The 22,572-nt window shown below is 32.4% G+C and overlaps 1 protein-coding gene and 1 pseudogene across 1 annotated transcript; one reads left to right on the top strand and one right to left on the bottom strand.

Annotated features, from left to right (window-relative positions):
* Positions 1-64: 64 nt before the first annotated feature.
* LOC139484677 (macrophage mannose receptor 1-like) lies at positions 65-13,912 on the bottom strand. Its single transcript, XM_071268537.1, has 6 exons — positions 13,819-13,912; positions 13,156-13,266; positions 4,791-4,962; positions 3,745-3,848; positions 3,265-3,381; positions 65-1,879 (listed from the first exon to the last, which is right to left on the bottom strand). The coding sequence occupies exons 2-6, from the start codon at positions 13,235-13,237 to the stop codon at positions 1,539-1,541; spliced, it is 816 nt and encodes a 271-aa protein (XP_071124638.1). The 5' UTR covers positions 13,238-13,266; positions 13,819-13,912; the 3' UTR covers positions 65-1,538.
* Positions 8,816-12,848, top strand: LOC139486871 (piggyBac transposable element-derived protein 4-like; annotated as a pseudogene).
* Positions 13,913-22,572: the final 8,660 nt, after the last annotated feature.

Below are 22,572 nucleotides of genomic sequence, written 5' to 3'. Positions count from 1 at the left end.
ACAACAAATACAAAATGTGATTGATTATAATAAAGTTTGAGAAAACAAATCAAAATAGATGAAATGAAACGATATCATTTAATTGAAACTTTCATTTATGTGTGAACTATTTAATTTGTTAACATATATTTCCATTGAAGTACAGGACTAGTACTATTTTCTCCTTCAGCTAAACATTCTATTCAAATTGCTAAGTATTGACTTCAATGCGCTGCGGCTAATCCTTAATATCATTTAGCAGTTTGCGTTAAAACACATTCATAAAAAAATGTTTCTGTTGCTATAGCACCGTAAAAAAGATTTTATCGAATCTAATAAAATTTGTAAAATATATAGTGAGGAATAGAAAGTACCGTTCAAAGATATATATGAAGATACTGAGTAGGCACCCCAAGTTCACGAAGTTTGATAAAACACAACGATCGTTAAAAAATAAAACGACGAAATGACAAACAATTATAACGAAAAACTTCTTGAGATACCAGAGGGACAGTCAAACTCACAAATCGAAAATAAACTGACAACGCCTGGCTAAAAATGAAAAAAGACAAACAGACAAACAATAGAACATATGACACAACATAGAAAACTAAAGAATAAGCAACACGAACAGATATAAAATTGGTTATTTAGCTACAGAGAAATGAGAAGTAGGCAATAGCATATCATAAATCATCATGTTTGTCATAAATCAAATAATGAAAAACTGTTCATTAGATCATACGTGTATATAAATATTTTTCTCACCTCGAATATAGCTTTAGACATATTTTTGTTCAAATGTGTATGATTATGTATGAATTTTTAAAATGTTCATAATTTACGACGAAGGTGTAGTCCTAGATGTCTCAGTTGCTAACCATTACCATCAAGGGAGCGAAGTGATATATTTTTGGACAAAACAAGACTTTTAGTTCCCTAGATAGATATAAGAAAATTTTGCATGAGTGCCAATTGCAATGAGACAACTCTCCATCTAAGTCGTAATTTTGTAAAAGTAAACTACATTTTTGTACAATAGGTCAAAGTACTGCTTTTAACATGGAGCCTTGGCTCACATCGAAAGGACACGTAAATGTCAAGTGTAAAACATTTGAACTGGAAAACAAACGGTCTAATGAGAAACGAGAAACACTTATGAACCACATCAACAAACGGAAACCACTTAACAACATGCATGTAACTTGTTTTTCGAAGGTTCCCATGCAGCAGGAAATATCGTTAAATGAAATAAAGACGATCGGTCAATTCATCATAAAAAATAGTAGCGAAAGACGACACAAAAACGATTATCTATTAATACAATTTTTTACTGGTTTTGAATAATGATTTATGGGGTTCTTATTTCAAGTATTTGGAAAGTTCGAGAAACGACACCTGATTGACAGACTGTTTGGTTTATAAACATCATTATCATAATATATAAAAGTTTTAGAAGAAAATATATTTTCAGTTATATTCATGGAAAATCTAGACAAGCTTGCTATTTAACGGTCTAGGTATGAATTTGTGTAAAGTGTTGGTATTTGTTTAACAAGTTAACGTCGATCAATTTTAGAGCTGAAATGTTTTTGAAAAAAGGAGAGTATGTCCATGAATAGTATAAGTGTAAACCCAAATGCCAACACTGCAACTCCTAACATTCCAATGTTCTTTGCACTCTGTCGTGGATCTTCTGCGCATGTCTTGGACCGTATGGTGGAAGAAAGTGTCTCTGAATCAACTTTCAACTCCTTTTGTAGTTTCTTAATGTACTTAGCGATATATTCGTCAGTTATATTAAAGACATCACATGCGCAAGGACAGTATGTGGTAAAGTCAACAGTGCTGATTATTGATAATGCTGTTGTTTCAACAACAGCTGGCTGCAAACTGGTACCTGCAATAGTTTTATTATATCATTTTAAGACATACATTTTTGGTAAAACATTGGAATCCAAGGATGCTTACTGTTTACATGTTAACCTCGTATCATTAGGGAACTCTTTTTGTCTGTTCCAAACTTTTTGAATAAAGAAGTAAATGCTCAAAAAAGATATCGAAACTTTACCTTTTCTGATATAAGGTGATAGGAATTGCCGCTGCAAAAGGTCTCACTTTTCAGCTTGAAAATGTGTAAATAGGTATGGAAAACTATGAGAAATACATGATAAGGTCAATAAAGTTTCCTTTTTTATATAATGTCTTAATTCTTCTTCGTCTGTCATCGGTTTGACATACATGTTTTTACCTACATACATTTTACAATCCCTCTTTTTTGATACTTTGGTATTCCATGTTCCCATCATACTAAACGAAACCAACGAAATTTATAAAAAAATATACGTTTTAAAGCTAAAAATTTGAAAAGGTTAAGGCACGTAATCACAGCGACACCGCCATCGATTAAGTATTGATAGTTCCTACTTAGTGTTTGACAAACTACAGAAGCGGTTAGATCACTTGTTCCGTCATTCAATTGATAGTTCCTTTCTAGTGTTTGACAAACTACAGAAGCGGTTAGATCACTTGTTCCGTCATTCAATTGATAGTTCCTACTTAGTGTTTGACAAACTACAGAAGCGGTTAGATCACTTGTTCCGTCATTCAATTGATAGTTCCTTTCTAGTGTTTGACAAACTACAGAAGCGGTTAGATCACTTGTTCCGTCATTCAATTGATAGTTCCTACTTAGTGTTTGACAAACTACAGAAGCGGTTAGATCACTTGTTCCGTCATTCAATTGATAGTTCCTACTTAGTGTTTGACAAACTACAGAAGCGGTTAGATCACTTGTTCCGTCATTCAATTGATAGTTCCTTTCTAGTGTTTGACAAACTACAGAAGCGGTTAAATCACTTGTTCCGTCATTCAATTGACATATCTAACCTAGTTTTTGAAGAACTACAGTAGTAGTCAGATCACATGTCTAGTCATTCTGTTGACTGTTCTTACCTAGTATCTGACAAACTACAGTAACAGGCAGATTACATATCCAGTCATTATATTGACTGTTCCGACCTAGTGTCTGACAAACTACAGTAGAACGGAGATTACATGTCCAGGCATTCTATTGATTGTTCTTACCTAGTGTCTGACAAACTACAGTAGAACGGAGATTACATGTCTAGTCATTATATTGACTGTTCCGACCTAGTGTCTGACAAACTACAGTAGAACGGAGATAACATGTCCAGTCATTCTATTGATTGTTCTCACCTAGTGTCTGACAGACTACAGTAGAACCAAGATCACATGTCCAGTCAGTCTATTGACTGTTCTTACCTAGTGTCTGACAAACTACAGTAGAACGTAGATTACATGTCCAGTCGTTCCAATTGTAGCTTGAAATAGAATCATATCTCACACAATGTTGATCACCACCAGCGTTGTTTGGGTCTCCTATAAAAAAAAAAGAGTTGAATTTCAACCCGTACACAATAAAAACAAATAGTATTGATAAAAAAAATCACAAAAATACAGAACTCCGAGGAAAATTCAAATCAAACGACAAAATCAACAGCTCAACACATAAAACGAATAGACTGCAACTGTCATAATCCTGACTTTGGACAGGCATTTTCCTATGTAGATATTATATTTTACAAAAAAACTTTTGAACAAAATGATTGGAATGACTAGTTCCTTTTTTCTCATTTCTGTATTGGTTTAATATATTTAAAAAAAGATTGAAGTGTTGATCAAGAAAAGTACAAATCTTTCACATACAAACACTATTAAGTATGTTTCGTAATTATGCCTCACCATAGCCGAAGGCTCTGAATCCAGTATCAATACCATTGTTCCATACAAAAGTTCCTTCTTGGTCTATATCTGTTAGTCCAACCCAGACGTTATCATTAATGTACCTTAATATAAAAAATCAGATAAAACGTATTCATAGTTCAGTAGTTGTAAAACTGTTTGGACTTTGATATTTTAAGATTCATTAGTGACTCTCGAATCAAATACCTAAATTAAGCCAAATAAAGAGCGACATCGCTGAGCATTGAGGACCCAAATCAAATATCCGCAATGTTGTTCAAAATAAGGCTAAGTTTATCTATTCTCGCATCTCGTGTTCGTGCATCATTATAAATATTATATAATGATGCGACTGTCGTACAAGTCATAGGTTTGGCAATATACAACAAGGTTCAATCCACCATTTTCTACATTTGAAAATGCCTGTTCCAAATCCGGAATATGACAGTTGTTGTCCATTCGTTTGATGTGTTTTATCATTCGATTTTGCCATTTGATTATTGACTGTCCGTTTTGAATTTTTCTCGGAGTTAAGTATTTTTGTGATGTTACTTTTTCTGTGGTTAAAATTTCTTTGTTTCTCGAGAAAAAAAAAGAGGTTTCTATACAGTTAACGCTGATTCATAATATATCAATAACATTTCATGTCAATACAGAAGTGAGGCCTACTGGGCTGGTGATACTTGCGAGGAGTGAACATATATAAGCAGTGGCTGACCAGTGATCGTAAATAAACTCATCGTAGATATCATGCACTGAATATTTTGTACGCCAGACGTGTGTTCAAAGGCTCACATTTGAATGTGTCCTTGGTATAGTCCGCATCTTTTGTTCCTAATTATATGCTAGTAGTTTGCTTGTGTATTGTTAGATAGATGCAACATAAATCGCTAAGCAAGCTTGATTTCATTTCAGGTTTTCACTCGGTGAAAAAACTTGATAACATAATAAGGAAAATAAAGGTTCCTTCCTTTAGAGTTTAATTGTTTACCTCAAACAATAAGCAACTAATATTTGAAGATAAACAAATACATTTTTGTACTTACTCTAGTATATACCATTTCATAAAGATATGTTCTTCTTCAGTCTTTGGCATAAGTATGTCTAAACCTTCCGCTTCACAGGCATCAAGTGCATCATCGTAATACTCACTTCCTAGCTTCTTGTAGCATATATCCTGGTATGGATGTTGGAAGAAACCTAACGGGGAACAATGGTCTGCAATGTGTAATGATTTTTTTTTAATAAAGATGAACAGTTTGTAAAATGTGCAATAATATGTTATCAAGTGGATACAACTAGTTATTTTGAGAAAACAAGCAGGTTAAACTAAGAGAAGAATTGTCAGCCTTCTTGCATAAGCAAATAACAAAAAAACAACCGTTGCATAAAATTTATAATTATAATTAGGCTTAATTTTACAAAGAACAGAAAAAGAAGGTAGTAAAGAAACATTTTCAAACTTTACAGCGACACAAAAAGACAAAAACTTGACAAAAAGGACTATAATACGCTACACTGAGCAATATGAAGCCCTAAAATAATTGAGATCATCTCTGGCGCTCAAAAGGGTAAGTAATAAAAAATTAACGGTACCAATTTTTTTGCACCAGATGCGCATTTCGACAAAACATGTCTCTTCAGTGATGCTCGTGGCCAAAATATTTGAAATCCAAAGCTTATATAAAAGATGAAGAGCTATAATCCAAAAGGTCCAAAAAGTGTAGCCAAATCCGTGAAAGGAATCAGAGCTTTGCATGAGGGAGATACATTCCTTAATTTATAATAATTTCTATCATTTTGTTACAGCAAATTTTAATAACCCAAAAAATTCGTATTTTCAAGTAAACTACGTTTGATCAGAGGAACCCTTCGTGTTTAGCATGACACATATGCTATTAGTCATGATTTATGATTGACATTGTCATAACTAGGTATAGTCTACAACAAGTGTGCAATAAGTACCGATTCAAACTTATGTAGAATTGTGATCTATATATCATTGGTATAATACGATTTGAATAAATGGGGAATAGAGGTCTGTAAAAGGTACTAACGGTTTTTACCTAACGGATCGAAGTGGTCTGTGATAATTGGACACACGCTGGTTTAACAAAACGGAAAACAGTTGTATGTGATAGAAAACATGATAAGAGTATGAAGTTAAGGGGTATATAGGTAAGAAAAATCAAACATTTGAACAGTTTCAAAATCCCCAAGATAAACATGCAATGTATCAAGTAAATAGTCAGTAATAGGTAATAAGTAAAGATCGGGTAACGAAGAACAGTTGTCTTTAATATCAGTTCTATATATATGTGGATATGAAACATATTTAATCAAACATAAAGGCCTATAAAAGGAAACAACAGGTTTAACCTAAATGGTAACAGAGGTCTATAACATGCAATAAGAAATAAACAGATTTTGTTTAAAAATTCCGTTATTTTCATCTGTTGCTTGTTACATTGTCTTCAACAAGTCCAAGCTCCTTGTGAAGAATACATATGAGTTTCAATTCTATTATATTAAGAAATAAAAACATCAATCTAATAAATGTTTCATAACATTAACTACAAATTTATCGTCTGTTAACTTCTTCGAATAATACATTCGTTTTGTAAATTCTCTAATGAATAGGCAAAAAACATCAAGACTTTTCATTTTTTGATCAGATACATAGTAGGATTTATGAACCCAATAATAGTAATAAGGTAGTTAAAGCCTAAGTTATATTTATCAGATAGTTAAAGCCTAAGTAATATTTATCAGATATTTTATACCCAAAAACAATATCTTTCAATGAGAAATCTTTTTCTATATTTACTTTTTGCAATAAATTAGGAATATTTCTCGAAAATCGTGTAAAAAAGAACATGACATAAAATAATGTTGAAAATCTTCTTCAATAAAGTATTTGTTACATAAATCATTGTCCTTTACCTTCTATCTAAATAATAACTTTTTAGTAGGTAATATACTTTGTAAAAGTTTCCATCAATACATCTTCAATTTATTTTCTTCTAAATAGTAAAAAGTAAAGTTGTACAATTGTCTCAAATGAAATTCTTCATTTAATGGAATACATTTAAGAAAGTCTCTCATAACTCTTTTTAGAGTGGCTCTTGTATGTTTTATGATGTTTTATTAACTATTTGTATGTTTTATATAATGAAGAGGTGATACCTAAATAAAATAGTGTCTTGTCTTGTCTTTTCTTATCTTGTCTTTAACCATACATTTAAACCAATAGGTTTCACATTTTTTTCTTTACTAATCTGTTATATAATAACTTATTTGACAAAAAAGAAATGTCAATATAATTACCACTTATTGACAAACATTGTCTTTTTACATTGACTATACTTCTCGTTGAATTTTCTGATCTATATATATAAGACATTGTAACCAATCTTTTGGAATTGCGTTTTTAAGGGATGTCAGCTCAGCTACCCAGTTGAAATATTTCCCACTTTTTTGCAAAATTACATCTTCTGAAATTTCCCCATTTTCATTTAAAATATAAGTTATATTAATGATATTACCTTTTACCCATTTAAAAAAAAAAGACATTTGTTATTAAATTTAATGTATTTATTCCCCCAAATAATTTGTTTTCTAATTCCGTAAAAGGTTTTTGGTATATCTGTCTGTCCACCTCCTGCATGTAATTTCCTCTTGATTTTCAATACATTTTTATAAAATTTTGCAATATTAGGTAGATATTGAACAACTTTATTATAATTCATAGTCATATAAACTGCTAGGCATTTTTTTCCCTTAAACAAACAGATTTAATATAAATGCTTATAATAGTTTAATTGGTGAACATAATTTGACGGCTAATTCCTCTTCATATTCAAACAATGTCGTTGGTCAATTTTTTATATTTTTATATACAATGTAAATACATATTCTAATATGACGTGCTGCTTTCGCTTTGTAAACAACACCGTGATAAAATTCTCGATATATCTATACTTAGCGCAGACTCCAAGATGTACACAAATGGCTGTTTAAATATGCCTCCCACGTAAATCCACATGTACCGTAACCTATGTGTAAACGATTGTGGATTTCGATGTGTTAACAATTACAATTGAATAAAACCCTACAGAACATTTATTCTGATTCTGATGCATAACAAAAAGAATTTACAAATTAGAGAACGGGAAAATGGACAAAAACAAAATAAATTAAAATTCCGCGAAATTCCAGTAATGATTTTTGCGCATTAACGTCATTTCAAAACATGACGTCATACGAATGAAAACGTCAAAGCTGAAGGTTTTTCTATTGCGTTTACCTTCTAAACTCGGATACAATTGCATTAAAATAAAGTATTGAGGTAGGTGTTGCTTGTTTTCTGTTCTATTGCATTATTCGCACATTTACTGATTTCAGCAAGTCAACATGGCGGCTCCTTGGTTACAACATGTCAACAGTGAATTTGACGGTAGCTTACGATAAAAAATGTAAATTTAAAATTGCAAATGTTGGGTTTACTGAGAAGTAAAACAAGTAATCACATTTTTTTTCTAGCGGTTAGTTAAGAAATCATTCATGCAGGTTTATTAGATTTGTTTTACATTCATCGAACGGTGGGTAAAATAGAACAGCCACACACACGGTGTACCCATCATCGCTTCAGTTTTTTAATGATCGTATTTGTCCTATTAGAATCGAAATAATTCATGGAAGCCATAGATTTGTTGTAAATTTACACATGGCCTGGGCCGTGATATTCGTTAATTTTATCCCTCGCTAACGCTCATGATAAAATTCGAATATCACGGCCCAGGCCATGTGTAAATTTCCAACAAATCTATGGCTTCCATGAATTATTTCTTAAATGTATTATAGGAAAAAATATCCGTTTAACCCTTTCGGCGCCAAACCGACAAAAATGTCGTTTACCGCTAGCACGCCAAAACGACATTTTTGTCGTTTTTTATTCAAATTAAGTAACATAAAAAATATATATCAACAGCAGCAGTTTGATGCTCTAAACCTATATAGTTTTAAAGAAAAATACAGTAACATGTTTCAAGTAAAAAAAAAACATCTTCTGATGACGTCATGGTCAACTATGACGTCATTTTTCTGGGCGTAAAGTTAATGATGGACGACGGCGATTCGGGATCCGAATATGAATCGGACATACATATTTCAGACTCTGAATCAGAGGGAGATGAAGAACTGGATGAAGGAATTCCCATGAATAGGGGACCGTGGTTCCCTGTATTAGATCCAGGGACTTTTTCATTGCCGGAACCAAATTTTCATGAACAAACTGGACCGGTAAATTTTCTGCCAAATTCAACAATTTTGGATTACTATATGAAATTTATAGACATGCCGGGGAGAAGTGTTATCGACCTGTTAGTTGCCGAAACAAATCGATATGCCACCCAGTGCATTGATGAAAAAAGTCGACCCCCAAGAGTAGTGCCAGAGTTTGCACGATTGAAGAACTGGACTCCTGTGACACGCCAGGAAATTCTGGCATTTGTTGGACTAGTTCTTTCCATGGGTGTTGTTAAGAAACCTACATATGAGTCATATTGGGAGAACAATCCTAGATCATGGTCTATGGAAACACCAAATTTTGCCCAAGTAATGTCTAGAAATAGATTCCAGGCTATCTTGCAGTTTTTGCACTGTAACAACAACGAGACAGCAGTGCCACATGACCAACCAGGCTACGACCCACTCCACAAAATCAGTCCTGTAATAGACATTTTAAATCAGACATTTTCAGAAAATTACAGGTACATGTACGATAAATAAAGTGTCCGATAGTACTTTTTGGTTCAAGAGAATACAATACATCTTAAGTTATTAGGAGAGTGAAGATATTTATATGTTGTTAAAGAATGAAAATTTTATTACATTGTAAATAGGAAAAAAGACATTGATTTCAAATTTACACATTTCTCACATTTTATTACATTGTGTAACCAGAAACACATAATACATTAGCCTTGACTTTGTGTATAAAACTTGTCCAAAGTTAATTACAAGGTTGTCATTACTGCGATGAAACAAATGAAAGTGGGCAAGAAATAAAATCTAAAAAATATATATCTGTTTACATGTTTTTTTTAATTTAAATATATACACTCTACGCGTGCATCTGTAACAACGATTTTTTTTTTATTCAAAAACGTAAAGTTTGCTTTGAATATTAAAAAAAAATCACCTACTGTTATTATTCTTATATTTTTACAGACTTAACCAGGATGTTTGTGTAGATGAAAGAGTTGTGGGATTTAAAGGCCGACATCAGTTAAAGCAATATTTGTCCAACAAAAAGGCACATAAATGGGGGATTAAATTGTGGGTTTTAGCGGAATCCTACACCGGCTACACCCACCAGATTAAAGTATACAAGGGTAGACGAAACGAAGCAAGAAGTGAAAATGGACAGGTAAGGTCAATTATTGCATGTTGTAACTTTTTTGAAATTTAAAGTTCCTTTACTATATATTTTTTTCAAGATTAAATTCAATAAATGGGCATAACGCGGCATAGTGATAGCATATAGTTATGTTTTTAGAAATAATATACTTCCCTTGTCCATATTTTATATATTATCTTGAAAGAAATCTAACAGCCGGTCACCGTGAAACACTTTTCGGTAAACCAGCCTTCGTTTTGCCTAATGGAATCACTTGTTCGTGTTTATCCCCTGTTTATTTCAATATATATTTTCAGGATCTATTGAATAAAATTAGTGGCTTAAAACTTCAATATTCTCGTGGGATTTTCTCGCTGTATTAAAGACCCATTTGTGACCTTCGGTTGTTTTCTTTTGTTTGGTAGGGTCATTGTCTCTTTGACACACTCTCCATTTTCATTCTCATTTTTTCTTACACGCCAGGACTTCACAAATAAAAACATATAAACTCAAAGCATTTTTTCAGGGGTACCAAGTAGTGACAGAGTTGATGACACCTCATTTAAACAAAGATCATCATGTTACAGTTGATAGTTTCTTTACAAGTCCCAAATTGGTACATGATTTGAAAGATAAGGGTACATTCTGCACAGGAACTGTAATTAAAACCAGACGTGGCATGCCAAAAAGCTACCGCACTGCTAAACTTCAAAAAGGAGACATGACAGTGAAATATCAGGGACAACTCAGTTTTATGGGCAGATCGCAGACTTGTTACCATTCTTACAACAACTGGCTCTGCAAGGTAAATTTAAACGTATATTAGATACATGTATTTTTATTTTAAAATACAAATATTGGATATGATCGCCTATGAGACAACTATCCACAAGAGAACAAATGAAGTACACAATGTTTCATCAAAGTAATGTTGAAATTATAATCATTATAATATTATTGTTTCTTTAATGATAATTTTATCAAATATACTATGATCGAAAATTAAAATCAATACGGTGACATATTTATTGCTGCACAAGTTAAAAATTTCGGTACAGACACCACAGAAACTTATTTCAATTGAAATAAATTAATTTTAGAACAGATGATTTTAAGCTAAAACAAATAAAATCTGTATATTGAGTTTACTTTTTTATAAATGCATTTTCGACCTTCTTGAAAATATTTTCATGTTCTTGAAGAAAACTAAATGTTTATAAATTTGTAGCATGATTAACACAACAAACAGTAGAGGAAGAGATTTGTCCATTCCATCCGCTGTTAAACGTTATAACTTTACAATGGGTGGAGTAGATCTCGGGGATCAACTTCTCTTACAGTTCGAGCCAAATTTTAAAAGTGTGAAAATGTGGAGAAAACTACTTTTCCATCAATTAGTTACTGCTGCAGGTAAAAGATAATTTGCAAGTTTAGAATATATAAATGTTTGTCGAAAGACATTGACATATTTCTTTATAAAATAAGGAGAATGTTGATTGACAATGAAAAAACTATCAACAAAATTCATATGAAATGGATCGATTCAAATTTTTATATATCGAAATGGATTAAAAGATAATAGAAAAGCTACATATAAACTTGTATAGTTGTTACAGCAGATTTCAGTGAGTATGTAGCTAAAGGTAATCTCTTTGGTTACCTTGCTTGTTAGCTGAACCGTGAAGTCATTGTTAGGTTAGCTAAACTTCCCTCCTTTAATAGTAGACTTGCCCAACAGAAAACCAATCTATCTCACTGTGGGACTAAGCTACTTTAAAAGGATGGTAGTATAACTTACCTAACAATAACTTCACGGTTTAGCTAACAAGCAAGCTATTACCATTAGCTACATACTGACTGAAATCTGCTGTAAAGAAAACACATAACCTGTATAGTTGTTCAAGAAATGAAATAACCCTAATATATATTTATCAGTCACTGGCCTTCTCTTTCATATATTTTTTCACCTGGATTTTTTTTTTCGAAATGCATTTATTTATTCGTGATTATTTCAAGAACAAAGGTTAGACACATTGTCATATGCTGAAATATTTTTTTGAAATGTTTTTTTCTATCATTTTTCTTTATATTTTTTGCGTATTTGACATGTATCTTAATCGTACAAGCCTAAATTCATTTTGTATTCAATTTTGTTTTCTTTTTTTGATTTACTCGTGGAAGACATTGGTACGTATATTAATATGTATTATTTTTATTCTTCGTTTTCAGTTAATGCCTTCATCTGTTACAAAAGAACTTTTGTTGTTGAAACAAAGCTAGACCATTTAAAGTTCCAACAGCAATTATGTCAGGATTTGATAGGAAATCATAGAGATGGAAGTATAAACCAACAAATAAGAACAGTCAGGCTGGAGCATCGACAGTTGGGCAGAATAACTGAGAGGCATTTCCCGGAAAGAATACCAGATGGTAAACGGAAGAAATGTGTGGTGTGTGCTGGGACAGACAGATTCAAGAAATCCCGTATTCAGTGGTGGTGTAGAATTTGCAAAGTTGGACTCTGCGTCGACAGGTGTTTTAAAAGATATCACACCAGAATCAACTTTGAGGAATGAGAATACAACTTTTAAATGTTGAAAGTTTTTGTCTTATAGATCATCATGCAATAAAATCTTTTTAATTCTTTCATAATTGTTTTTATAAAAAAAATTATAATACGATGATTGGCAACTTCATGATGAAATGTTTGATTTTAAAGGCTTCTCACCATAACAATAAAAAAACAGTAAAATTCTGCTCTTTGTAAATATAATATTTAATGTTCCATATGCGTGCCATGTCTCATGTGTGGTATAATTATTCCATTAACGTTAACAAAGTGCATGTGCGTGTACGTCGCATGTTGACGTTACGTTACGTATAGTTTAAAGTAACGTCATTCACATATGTATGGCAACGTAACGTTGTAACAAAACAACGTCCCGGCGCTGAAAGGGTTAACAAGAACAAAATGGTACCAAAGTAACGTAAATTATATGATAGAAACTCACCCATAAAATACAATCTTTTCTGGCACACAAAGCCTCGTCCTGTAGAACAACTTTCAACCTTCCATTTACCATCATGTTGCATAGTGATACAGTCTTCAATTGTAGAGTAATCTAAGCGAACGATATATCATGCATTAATGGAAGAGAACAAAATATTCTTAAAAATCATAACTTGTATATAAATTATAATAACTGATTAATATTTTGTTCTTTTCTTGACCTGACTATGAATTGAATATTTTCTCCTGGAGATTTTGCAATTACAATAAATCTGTCAATAGCTACATGTTTGGGAGGGGGCTAGATGGGGGACAAGTCAGGACTGAATAAAGTCAAAAAATAAAAAGGAAGGATAAGGATTACACCTAAAAAAACATGCAGGACAAAATGTTTCATCCTAGCTCTCCCTCAAAATCAAATGTTAGTTCCCTGACAAGAAAGGTCAGTTCAAAAATTGGTGAAAAAAGGAGAAGGTCTCATCTGATACACAATATTGCTTTAAAATATTTAAAAAATTTTCGAAAGTCATCGACTGATTTTTAAAGTTTTATTATGTAGCCCAATTCTCTCGGGATATATGAACCATTCATTCAAACAATATAATTCTGAAAGAAAAAAATAAGCTTGGTTATGTTTCAGTAATAAATAAACTAATCTACTCACCTCTACAAAACGGACTTGAACTGAAGACGGTAAGGTTTACGTCATTTCCGTCATAATATTCCCATACATTCTGATATGTGTTACCATATATACCTATTCTTATATCACCGCTATAAATGTATAAACACTTTATATAGTCACGTGTTTATATACTACTTTGTTATACAATTACTGAGAAAAACAACATCACGGAATGGGAACGGTTTGTAAATTGTTTGATTATTCAGGAGAATGTCAAACTGGTCTCAAATAAGACAACTCTCTCATTCAAGACACAATTTGCAAAGGTACTAGTAAACCATTATATGTCAAAGTAATGTCTTCAACACGGACCCTTGACTAACACCGAACAGCAATCTATAAAGGGCCCTAAAAATGACAAGTGTAAAACCATTTAAACGGGAAAACCAACGGTATAATGTGTATAAAAAACGAAAAACGAGAAAAACTTATGACCCACAAACAACAACCGATTCACATCAAATTTGACTTAGGACAGAGGCAAACAAATGCAGCGGGTTTAAACGTTTAAATATGTATCTACCTTCACCTTTACCTGAAACAATAGTGTAACATCACAACATAAAATAGAAACACTTCTAAATATCAATTGAAATGGCTTAACTCAATCAAAAGACATTTTAACACAACTGAACATCAACTGAATGAAAATATTTGATCTGTGACACAATGTAAATACAAAATTAAAAAAAATAAGGGGTTATATGCAAAACAAATTCAGAAAAACTAAATTAAACAAAATGCCGCCAAAAAGAATAATGTACACAGGTAAATGACTACAATTTTGTTGACAATCTACTTATTGTATTTGATGTTATTGTTCTCGTCCTCAATATGCAAGGTAAATATTTCATACTAAAAGTTAGGCAAACACCGATCAACCAATAAAACATATATCGTGCTAGATAAATAAAGACATATGGTAGATTGTACCATGAAAACAGTTTATTAAATAAGAAGACATGGAGGATAAACGTTATTATGACAGTTGTTTCTATTTGTTTTCAGAGTCTTTCCTTTATGATAATCTTTCGATTGTTAATAATCGCGTTCACTTCACTTTTCTCAACATAAGAATAAAACTATCCCGTAAAATATGTGTCGAAGTCAAAAATTTCTGTTTCACAAATCAGTCTTTTGTTTTTGTCGTTAAAGTCAAATAATTAGTAACCCTGTACATGTATACATATGAGAAAACAATAATGTCAGAAAACTTTTAAAAAAGAATGGCTATATTCGAAATGTGTTCTTTTGCGTGAGCTTTATCTATACCTTGGGAGTTTATATTATATTATGTTCAAATGTTTTGTATGATGTATGATATTACTTGAAAGTTTCGCATATTAAATACAAACAATCAAAATGGAGGAAAAAATAAAACAAAAACTGTTCTTTCAACAGAATGTTTCCCCGTAATTTACGAGACTGTTTTCGATGATGATGATATGTGGATGTTTCACGTCCGGCTATCTTGTCTGGAAATTGCGGACTGGACTAACCTATTTTAAAGACCGGAGTCTGTTTGTCTTTTAGCTTTCATTTTACTCCGGCTGCGTTGGTGTTGCTGGTATACGGAGTATCAGGTCGTGCTGCTAGTATGTCTGCTTGTATTGCCTCTTTGGAGTCTTCGTTGACGACGGGCGATGTGTGTGTGGTGGTGTGCGCATTAGATCTGGGTCGTCGATGTCAAACCCTTCTTCAAAGTCGATCCTACTGCGCTTGCCTCTGTCATTTGTGGGGGTGTAAAATACCAGGCGATGACCGGCCTTGTTAGGGTTGTAAGGACTGGTGACAATATCCCTATTGACTACAATTTCAACTGGTTCCCCTTTGTACTTAGTTGGTGTGAGTACATGTCCAACTACGCTGTCTCTTGCCTCGGTTTGTGTGATGGTGGTTTGTTGGATTGGGGCAGCAGGTGCAACGGCTGTTTTGTTTGCCATCCAATGGTCGTAACGCTTGGAGTCCCCTTCCTGGTGGATGGTGGCTTACTCTTCAGGGCCGGCTTGAGTTTACAGGAGGGTGCCTCTTGTTCCTTAGCCTTGGTCCACGTCAGCAGTACTGTCACCTGGTCAGTACTTGTCGAAAAATTCCAAGTAGGTTCTTTACCAGTCAACTTCATGGCTGCTAACAAAGCATTCAATTCATCGGGGATTTCCATGATGATTGTCCAAAAAGTGAGAAGTGTTAAGCTGTCATCAGTACGAGTACGTCAAACGCGTGAATGTTTTCATAATAACATCAACTATATATATGGTTTTTTTCCTGACGAAAGGAAATTAAATCATAAACACTTTTCACGATGCTTAAATCTCCTTTGAATATCTTACAATATTGATAATGTATAATTAGATTAATGTTAAACTATGATCATATAATGCTCGTGATGTTGATGCAGTAGAATATGTCCACATGCTTATGGTGTAAACATCATGATCATTTATTAAAGTGTAGATTTTATTTTAGTACAAGCAAGTTGTGCTTGATTGTTTGTAATTTTTGGTAAATAAATGTAGAACACATCGTTTATAGTCAAGGTCTCCTTTTTTTAGAATTCAACTTGAAAAAACAAAATTTTTCTTTTCATTTTTTAATTTTAAAATAATATTAGTATACAAACATAGATTAAAATACCTTTTAAGCTTGATTATAAAGCTATTTTCTGTTTCTGTCTTTGGTGCAGCAACCGTAGCTTTATACTCGTCAAAACAATATCTCTTTGCACCGTTCATATCTTTGTATGCACTAACAGCTATATAACATGATGTCAGAGAAGCTGAACCGGTCCATCCTGGCGAACATACTGGAATGGGTAACATGTAAATATGTAGATAAACTTATTTGTTTTTGTAAAAGTGAAGTTTTGTTATATGTGGGGGCGTTCGTTTTCTCGTTACAATATGGTTTTTTTGGCATTGTCGAAGGCGGTTGCCTATAATAGATTAATTCCAACTTCGTTTGGAACTCAGGTGGACAGTTGTCTTGATGGCCATCCTATTCACATCTCCTTATTTGTTATGCTTACGAACGCCCCTCAGTTATAGACAAGGCAACTTACTGCATGTGTTGTATTCATACGTAGTAATAAGGTTTCTATAGTAAACCTAACCTTTCTAAGGCACATAAATTTCTTTTTGTTGAACCCATGCACAAAAAAAACTTTAATCGCAATGAAATGTATAAATTTAACACAAAGAAGAATCTTTGGAACATCTGACCTGCTATATCTTGTTACTGCCACAAACAAAACTGACAGTGAACCAAGGACAGAGAGGAACTTTTAGTATGAAATATACCTTGCATATTGAGAACGAGAACAATAACATCAAATACAATAAGTAGATTATCAACAAAATTATTTTCATTTATGGAACACTAAATAAGTACGAATAGCTCTCAAGTTTTAACTAGAAGCTCCAAGGTGTCGCTCACTAGATTATTTTGTTAATGATTGATAAATGAAATAATGCAAACATAATTTCGACTCAGTTTCAAAAATATAAGCCAAAAACTGCATTTTACCCCTATGTTCTATTTTTAGCCATGCTGGTTGGCAAGCGGGATCAGAAGACACATCTTTAAACCTAAATACCACTAAATATCCCAAAAACAATTGTGGCCAAGTATGGTTAAATTTGTTTCGATAGTTTCATAGGAAGATTTTATTACAAGATTTACAATAAATTGTTAAAAACTTACTTTGAAGGGCAATAACTCTTTTAGGGTTTAATTGGCGTTTTTGGTCATGTTGACTTATTTGTAGGTCTTACTATGCTGAACATTTTGCTGCTTACAGTTAATCTCTATCTATGATACTAGTCAAGATAATAACAAAAAACTGCAAAATGTCCTTAAAATTACCGATTCACTGGCAGTAACCCAGCAACGGGTTGTCTGATTCAACTGAAAATGTCAGTGCAGGTAGATCTTAACCTGGTGATCGTATGTTTTTTTATTCATTCTATTGTCAGATTTGCTCTAAATTCTGTAGTTTCAGAGATATAAGCCAAAAACTGCATTGTTTCCCTATGATTTTTTTTACCCATGTTGAATGGCTGGCGGGGTCATGTGACATATTTTTTTAACTAGATACCCCAATGATGATTGTAGAGAGTTTTCTCATTGGCAATCATACAACATCTTCTTTTTATATAATTATAAGTTCGAATATTCCTTTGAAATCTTTTAACTATCATATACACAATTGGCAATATTCACTCAATATATATGTTATCAATATAAAATATCTGTCTCGAACAGGTTATAAACGTCTCTGGTGGCGAAACAAACCTTTTTTTGTAAAACAACACATTGAGACCCGTTGAAAGGTTTTTTTTTATATATGAAAACGTACAGTCAAATATACAATTATAATATAGGAACCATCTGCAAAAGATAAACAATGCAGTGTAATGAAACGTACAGTCAAATATACAATTATAATATAGGAACCATCTGCAAAAGATAAACAATGCAGTGTAATATTTACCAAAATGCATATTAAAGCAAATAAAAGTAACCAAAATATAAATTAAAGATTACCTTGTAAAATCAGGGTAACAGTTAAAAGTACGAGTTAGGGAAAAAACCGATGTTAAGTCTTGAAACTTATTGCGAACTTTGTATTAAGAACCGCATTTCATTATACTGAGAACAGTTAAGGAGACCAAAATATCAATCTCCTGAATTATTCATGTTATGAAAATTCATTAAAAATGTGCATATTAATCTGAATGTGTAATTAACAATTCTCAGTGTGTGTTTTTTTCAAATATTGCATCTCAGTTTTTCTTATTAAATCTCAGTGTGTAACTCTAAATCCTTAGTGTGTGTTTATTCATTTCTTAAATCTCAGTGTGTAAATTTTAAATATTAGTGTGGTTTTTTTTTCTCGAAAGAAGGGGTTTAATTATAGTTTTGACGAGAAAGGCTTGTCATAAAAGTTTTTGAAATTTTACCACAAACAAATGATTTATCAAATTGGTGTGAATTATAAAATACATAGACGAGGTCCTATTATCACTGGTGGTAAGCGGATGGTCGTAACTAAAAGTTACGACCATCTGAATATGGGAGACAACTCTAGGGATAAGTTTTTCTTTTCCGATTTTCGTGCAGTAAAAGGTTCATTTGAGTCAAACCGCTTGTCTCATATACACATATCGTGAGTGCATTCTTATTGAAACCAAATTTGACACATAAAATCATAAAATAGTCATTCAAAAATTCGAGCATGATGGTCGTAACTTTAACTTGTGATGGTCGTAATATCAACTATAGTATTTTGGATGATGGTCGTAACCGACACAAGATGGTTGTAACTTTGAAAGATGACCGTAACTCAAGTATTTAGACGAACTTTTATCAAGCTATTTTAAAAGTACTGTGCACATGCATAACCATGTTAATAAACTCAGTTGTTACATAAAGTTTACTACAAAAAATATTATTTCATTTGTTACTCTGATAATTATATGCAGAAATTGAGTTAAAGAATTATCAATCATACATTTTTTATATGTTCCAAACGACCATCATTTAGGAGAAACAGTGAAAACTAATCAACTCGCAAATAGTATGTTAGGGTTGAGTATCAATATATTTTTACTGTACGTTAAGGCATAAAATTGTTGAATATTTGCTTTCAGATTTTTTTTTATTTACGACTTTTTATTTCCTGCAATCATGTCGGCAGATGAAATTATTGAAAGTACAATTTTGAACAATCTTCTTTCATTTTTAATCAGCTATTGCAGTTTTTATAAACCATTGGCTTTCAAATATTCGGCTTTTGGTGAATCATGATTAATGAAAATCCACAAATGCCTGGTGTTTTTATCGTGTTGTCTTTATTTTTTATCGATTGCATGACGATCTTGCGGTATATCATTGATAATTGTTCTAAGTATTGGTTCAGAATAAAAACTTAATCCATGGTGTCGCAATGAACATTGTGTTAACCTAGAAAGTATGAATAAGGTTGAGATATTTTACAATGCTACACACGTTGAATTTAAGAGTAAGATCAAATATCAGTAGTTTGTAGACAGGCTTGTAGCCAGGATAATATTACAAGGTAGAACTAAATGTATTGCGGAAAATATTACATACATATATGCAGGTATATATTTTACAATGATACACGCTTTGAATTTAAGAGTAAGCTCAAATATTAGTAGTTTATAGCCAGCCTTGTAGCTAAGATAATATTACAAGGTAGAACTAAATGTACTGCGGCAACTATCACATACATATGCATGTTGAAAATAATATTTATGTTATATGTTTATATTGCATGAATGTACTCAGATTTAAAAGACCAGCACGCTGAGTTGAAGCATAAAGATCTATCTTTTAAATATTATCCTGGCTACAAGCTATGTATGAATACTGTTTGCTGAAGTCCTTTTGCTGAAATTAAAAAAAAATACATTATCATCAGCATATAGTAAACAATGTGAATTGCTGACCCCCATATTCTTTAGAAAGAAGTTTAAGGATGTCGTAATTTTGACTCTAAATATGCCTCCTCTAGTAGTGGAAAGATGATCCCAAATTGTCAAGCCTGTGCCAGTATCTGATCATAGACTTTGCAATGACAAAATACAGAGTGAATCTACCGAGTTAAGAAAGATTGGCAAAATGTGTTTCTCTTTTGGTAATACCAAGTAAATGTTTACAAAATTCAATGCGTAGTCTTTCTGAAAGAATCTTAGGATAAGCCTGATCTACATTTTTTTGCTGAAGTTGAAAAAATGGCAAGATCATCAGCATATGTATAGTAAAGAATTGGCTGGTCGTGAATAAACAACAGCTGTATCAGGGGAACTTTTAACACAATCAGGAAGTTCATGTATAAAAATTTTAAACAAGTTTGGACTCAAATTGTCTCCCTGTTTTACTCCAACTTTAGTTCTAAAGAGATCTCTTACCATACTCTCTAACTATATTCAATAGCTTAAGTTTTATCCCTGGGAGAATGACAGTATCAAACGCCTTCTGGAAATCAACAAAGTAGGCAAACATTTTATCTTCTTTTGTATTACAATACTTTATAATAGTTTTTAGAATGAACATATGGTCAGATGGTCGTGTTTTTTTTTTTTGGTTTTTTTTTTGGTAAACCAAATTTGGCTCTCATCAATGATATGATATTTATCTAAGGATTTACAAAGACGTGTATCAAGTATCTTATTAAAAAGGCTTCCCCAATGAATCAGTAATTGTAATTCCTCGATAGTTCTTAAGATCGGATGCATCATTCCCTTTATGAATTGGGAATAAAAAACGCGTGGTCCAGGGTTCATGGTATTTTCCATAAGAAAGACAAAGATGCATAACGGATAGCATGGTACTAATAGGCGTATTCAGAATTTTCTAAAACCACGGGTAATAATTATACCTGAGCTTCGAATTTGCACCTTATAATCAGCTTGACTATATACCAAATGACAATACGACTTCTCAAAATCCAGGCTAAGAATAAGATGTATGTTGTTTAATTCGATTACGGACCTGCGAATTCGCGGATATGGTCTTGTCTCGATAACGATCCCCATAACATTATTTTGACTCCTTACTTATGCTCTTTCGACTTAAAGTATCAATTTTAAATTGTAGATTTTTCTTTTAAATTCCACCTAGTAGGTACATACTAGTTTTTAAAAAGTTTATATTTTCAATACATGCAAAATATAAAGAAAATAAATCAGGATACTGTTATTTCATGTGATGTCAAATTTGTTAAAATCGCCTTTTCTTAATTCGTAACTAAGAATGATCATAGCTAGAGCTGTGTGTTAAAATGAATTCTCCACTTTTGAGAATTTATATTGTTATTAACCTTAACAGCTTATAATTAGTTGCCTCTTGGTTGATTTTATACATTATATTTTAAGTAACAGTGACTGGTCATTTCATTTTGTATTGGGGTTTTTTTCTCGATTCGTTCCAATTTTCTTTCCTTTCGCACTTTACAGGCATCCCTCTCTTCACCTCTTTTAGTTTTTATCATTTAGTAGATCAACTTCACAAATATATCATATAATATATTCATATAACAAAAGACACGTTTAAAACTATTGACTTGTCTTATTAGGTCCTATTTAATAAAGAGTTACGACCATCACAATTTTAAGTTACGACCATCCTGAACATTTTTGTTTTTTTAGTTACGACCATCATGCTCGAATTATTGAATGATCATTTTACGAAAATTGGAATGTTTTTATGTATCAAATTTTGTTTCAATATCAACGCACTGACGATTAGTATGTATGAGACAAGCGGTTTTACTGAAACATTTTTTTACTGCACAAAAATCGGAAATGAACAATGTATCCCTAGAGTTGTCTCCCATCTTCGGATGGTCGTAACTTTTAGTTACGACCATCCGCTTACCACCAGTGTATTATAATCTTACCTGCATGTGACCCACGTTGTATGTGACCAACCAGAAACACCAGTAGCAATACACATGCTGTGTTAACCATCTTAATTTGTATCCTTCCCTTAAAGATTTCTTTCATTTAATGTTAGTCCATGTTTCAGTTACATTAGTGCTAGTTGATATCTACGTGTATGTCATTTTTGTGAGAGCATAGTTTAATATTGTGGTGTAATTAAATGTTACTGATAATCCAAGTTTAATGATTATCTTGTACTGAAATTAATATATTCTATCGAACTCAATATTTAAAACATGGGAATATTTGTTTCCAATTTATTTTGTTG

Source organism: Mytilus edulis, chromosome 8, assembly GCF_963676685.1.
Source record: "Mytilus edulis chromosome 8, xbMytEdul2.2, whole genome shotgun sequence".
NCBI classification, from domain to species: domain Eukaryota; kingdom Metazoa; phylum Mollusca; class Bivalvia; order Mytilida; family Mytilidae; genus Mytilus; species Mytilus edulis.
Note: the sequence above shows the minus strand (reverse complement) of the source record. Positions and strands in the feature narration are given on the sequence as shown.

Coding starts and splice junctions, on each gene's coding strand:
- LOC139484677 (XM_071268537.1), bottom strand. CDS start 13,237: ATGCAACATGATGGTAAATGGAAGGTTGAAAGTTGTTCTACAGGACGA. Junction 4,963..13,155: donor GAAAAGATTGTATTTTATGG/GTGAGTTTCTAT, acceptor TACACATTGCAG/ACCATTGTTCCCCGTTAGGT. Junction 3,382..3,744: donor ATTCAGAGCCTTCGGCTATG/GTGAGGCATAAT, acceptor TTTTTTTTATAG/GAGACCCAAACAACGCTGGT.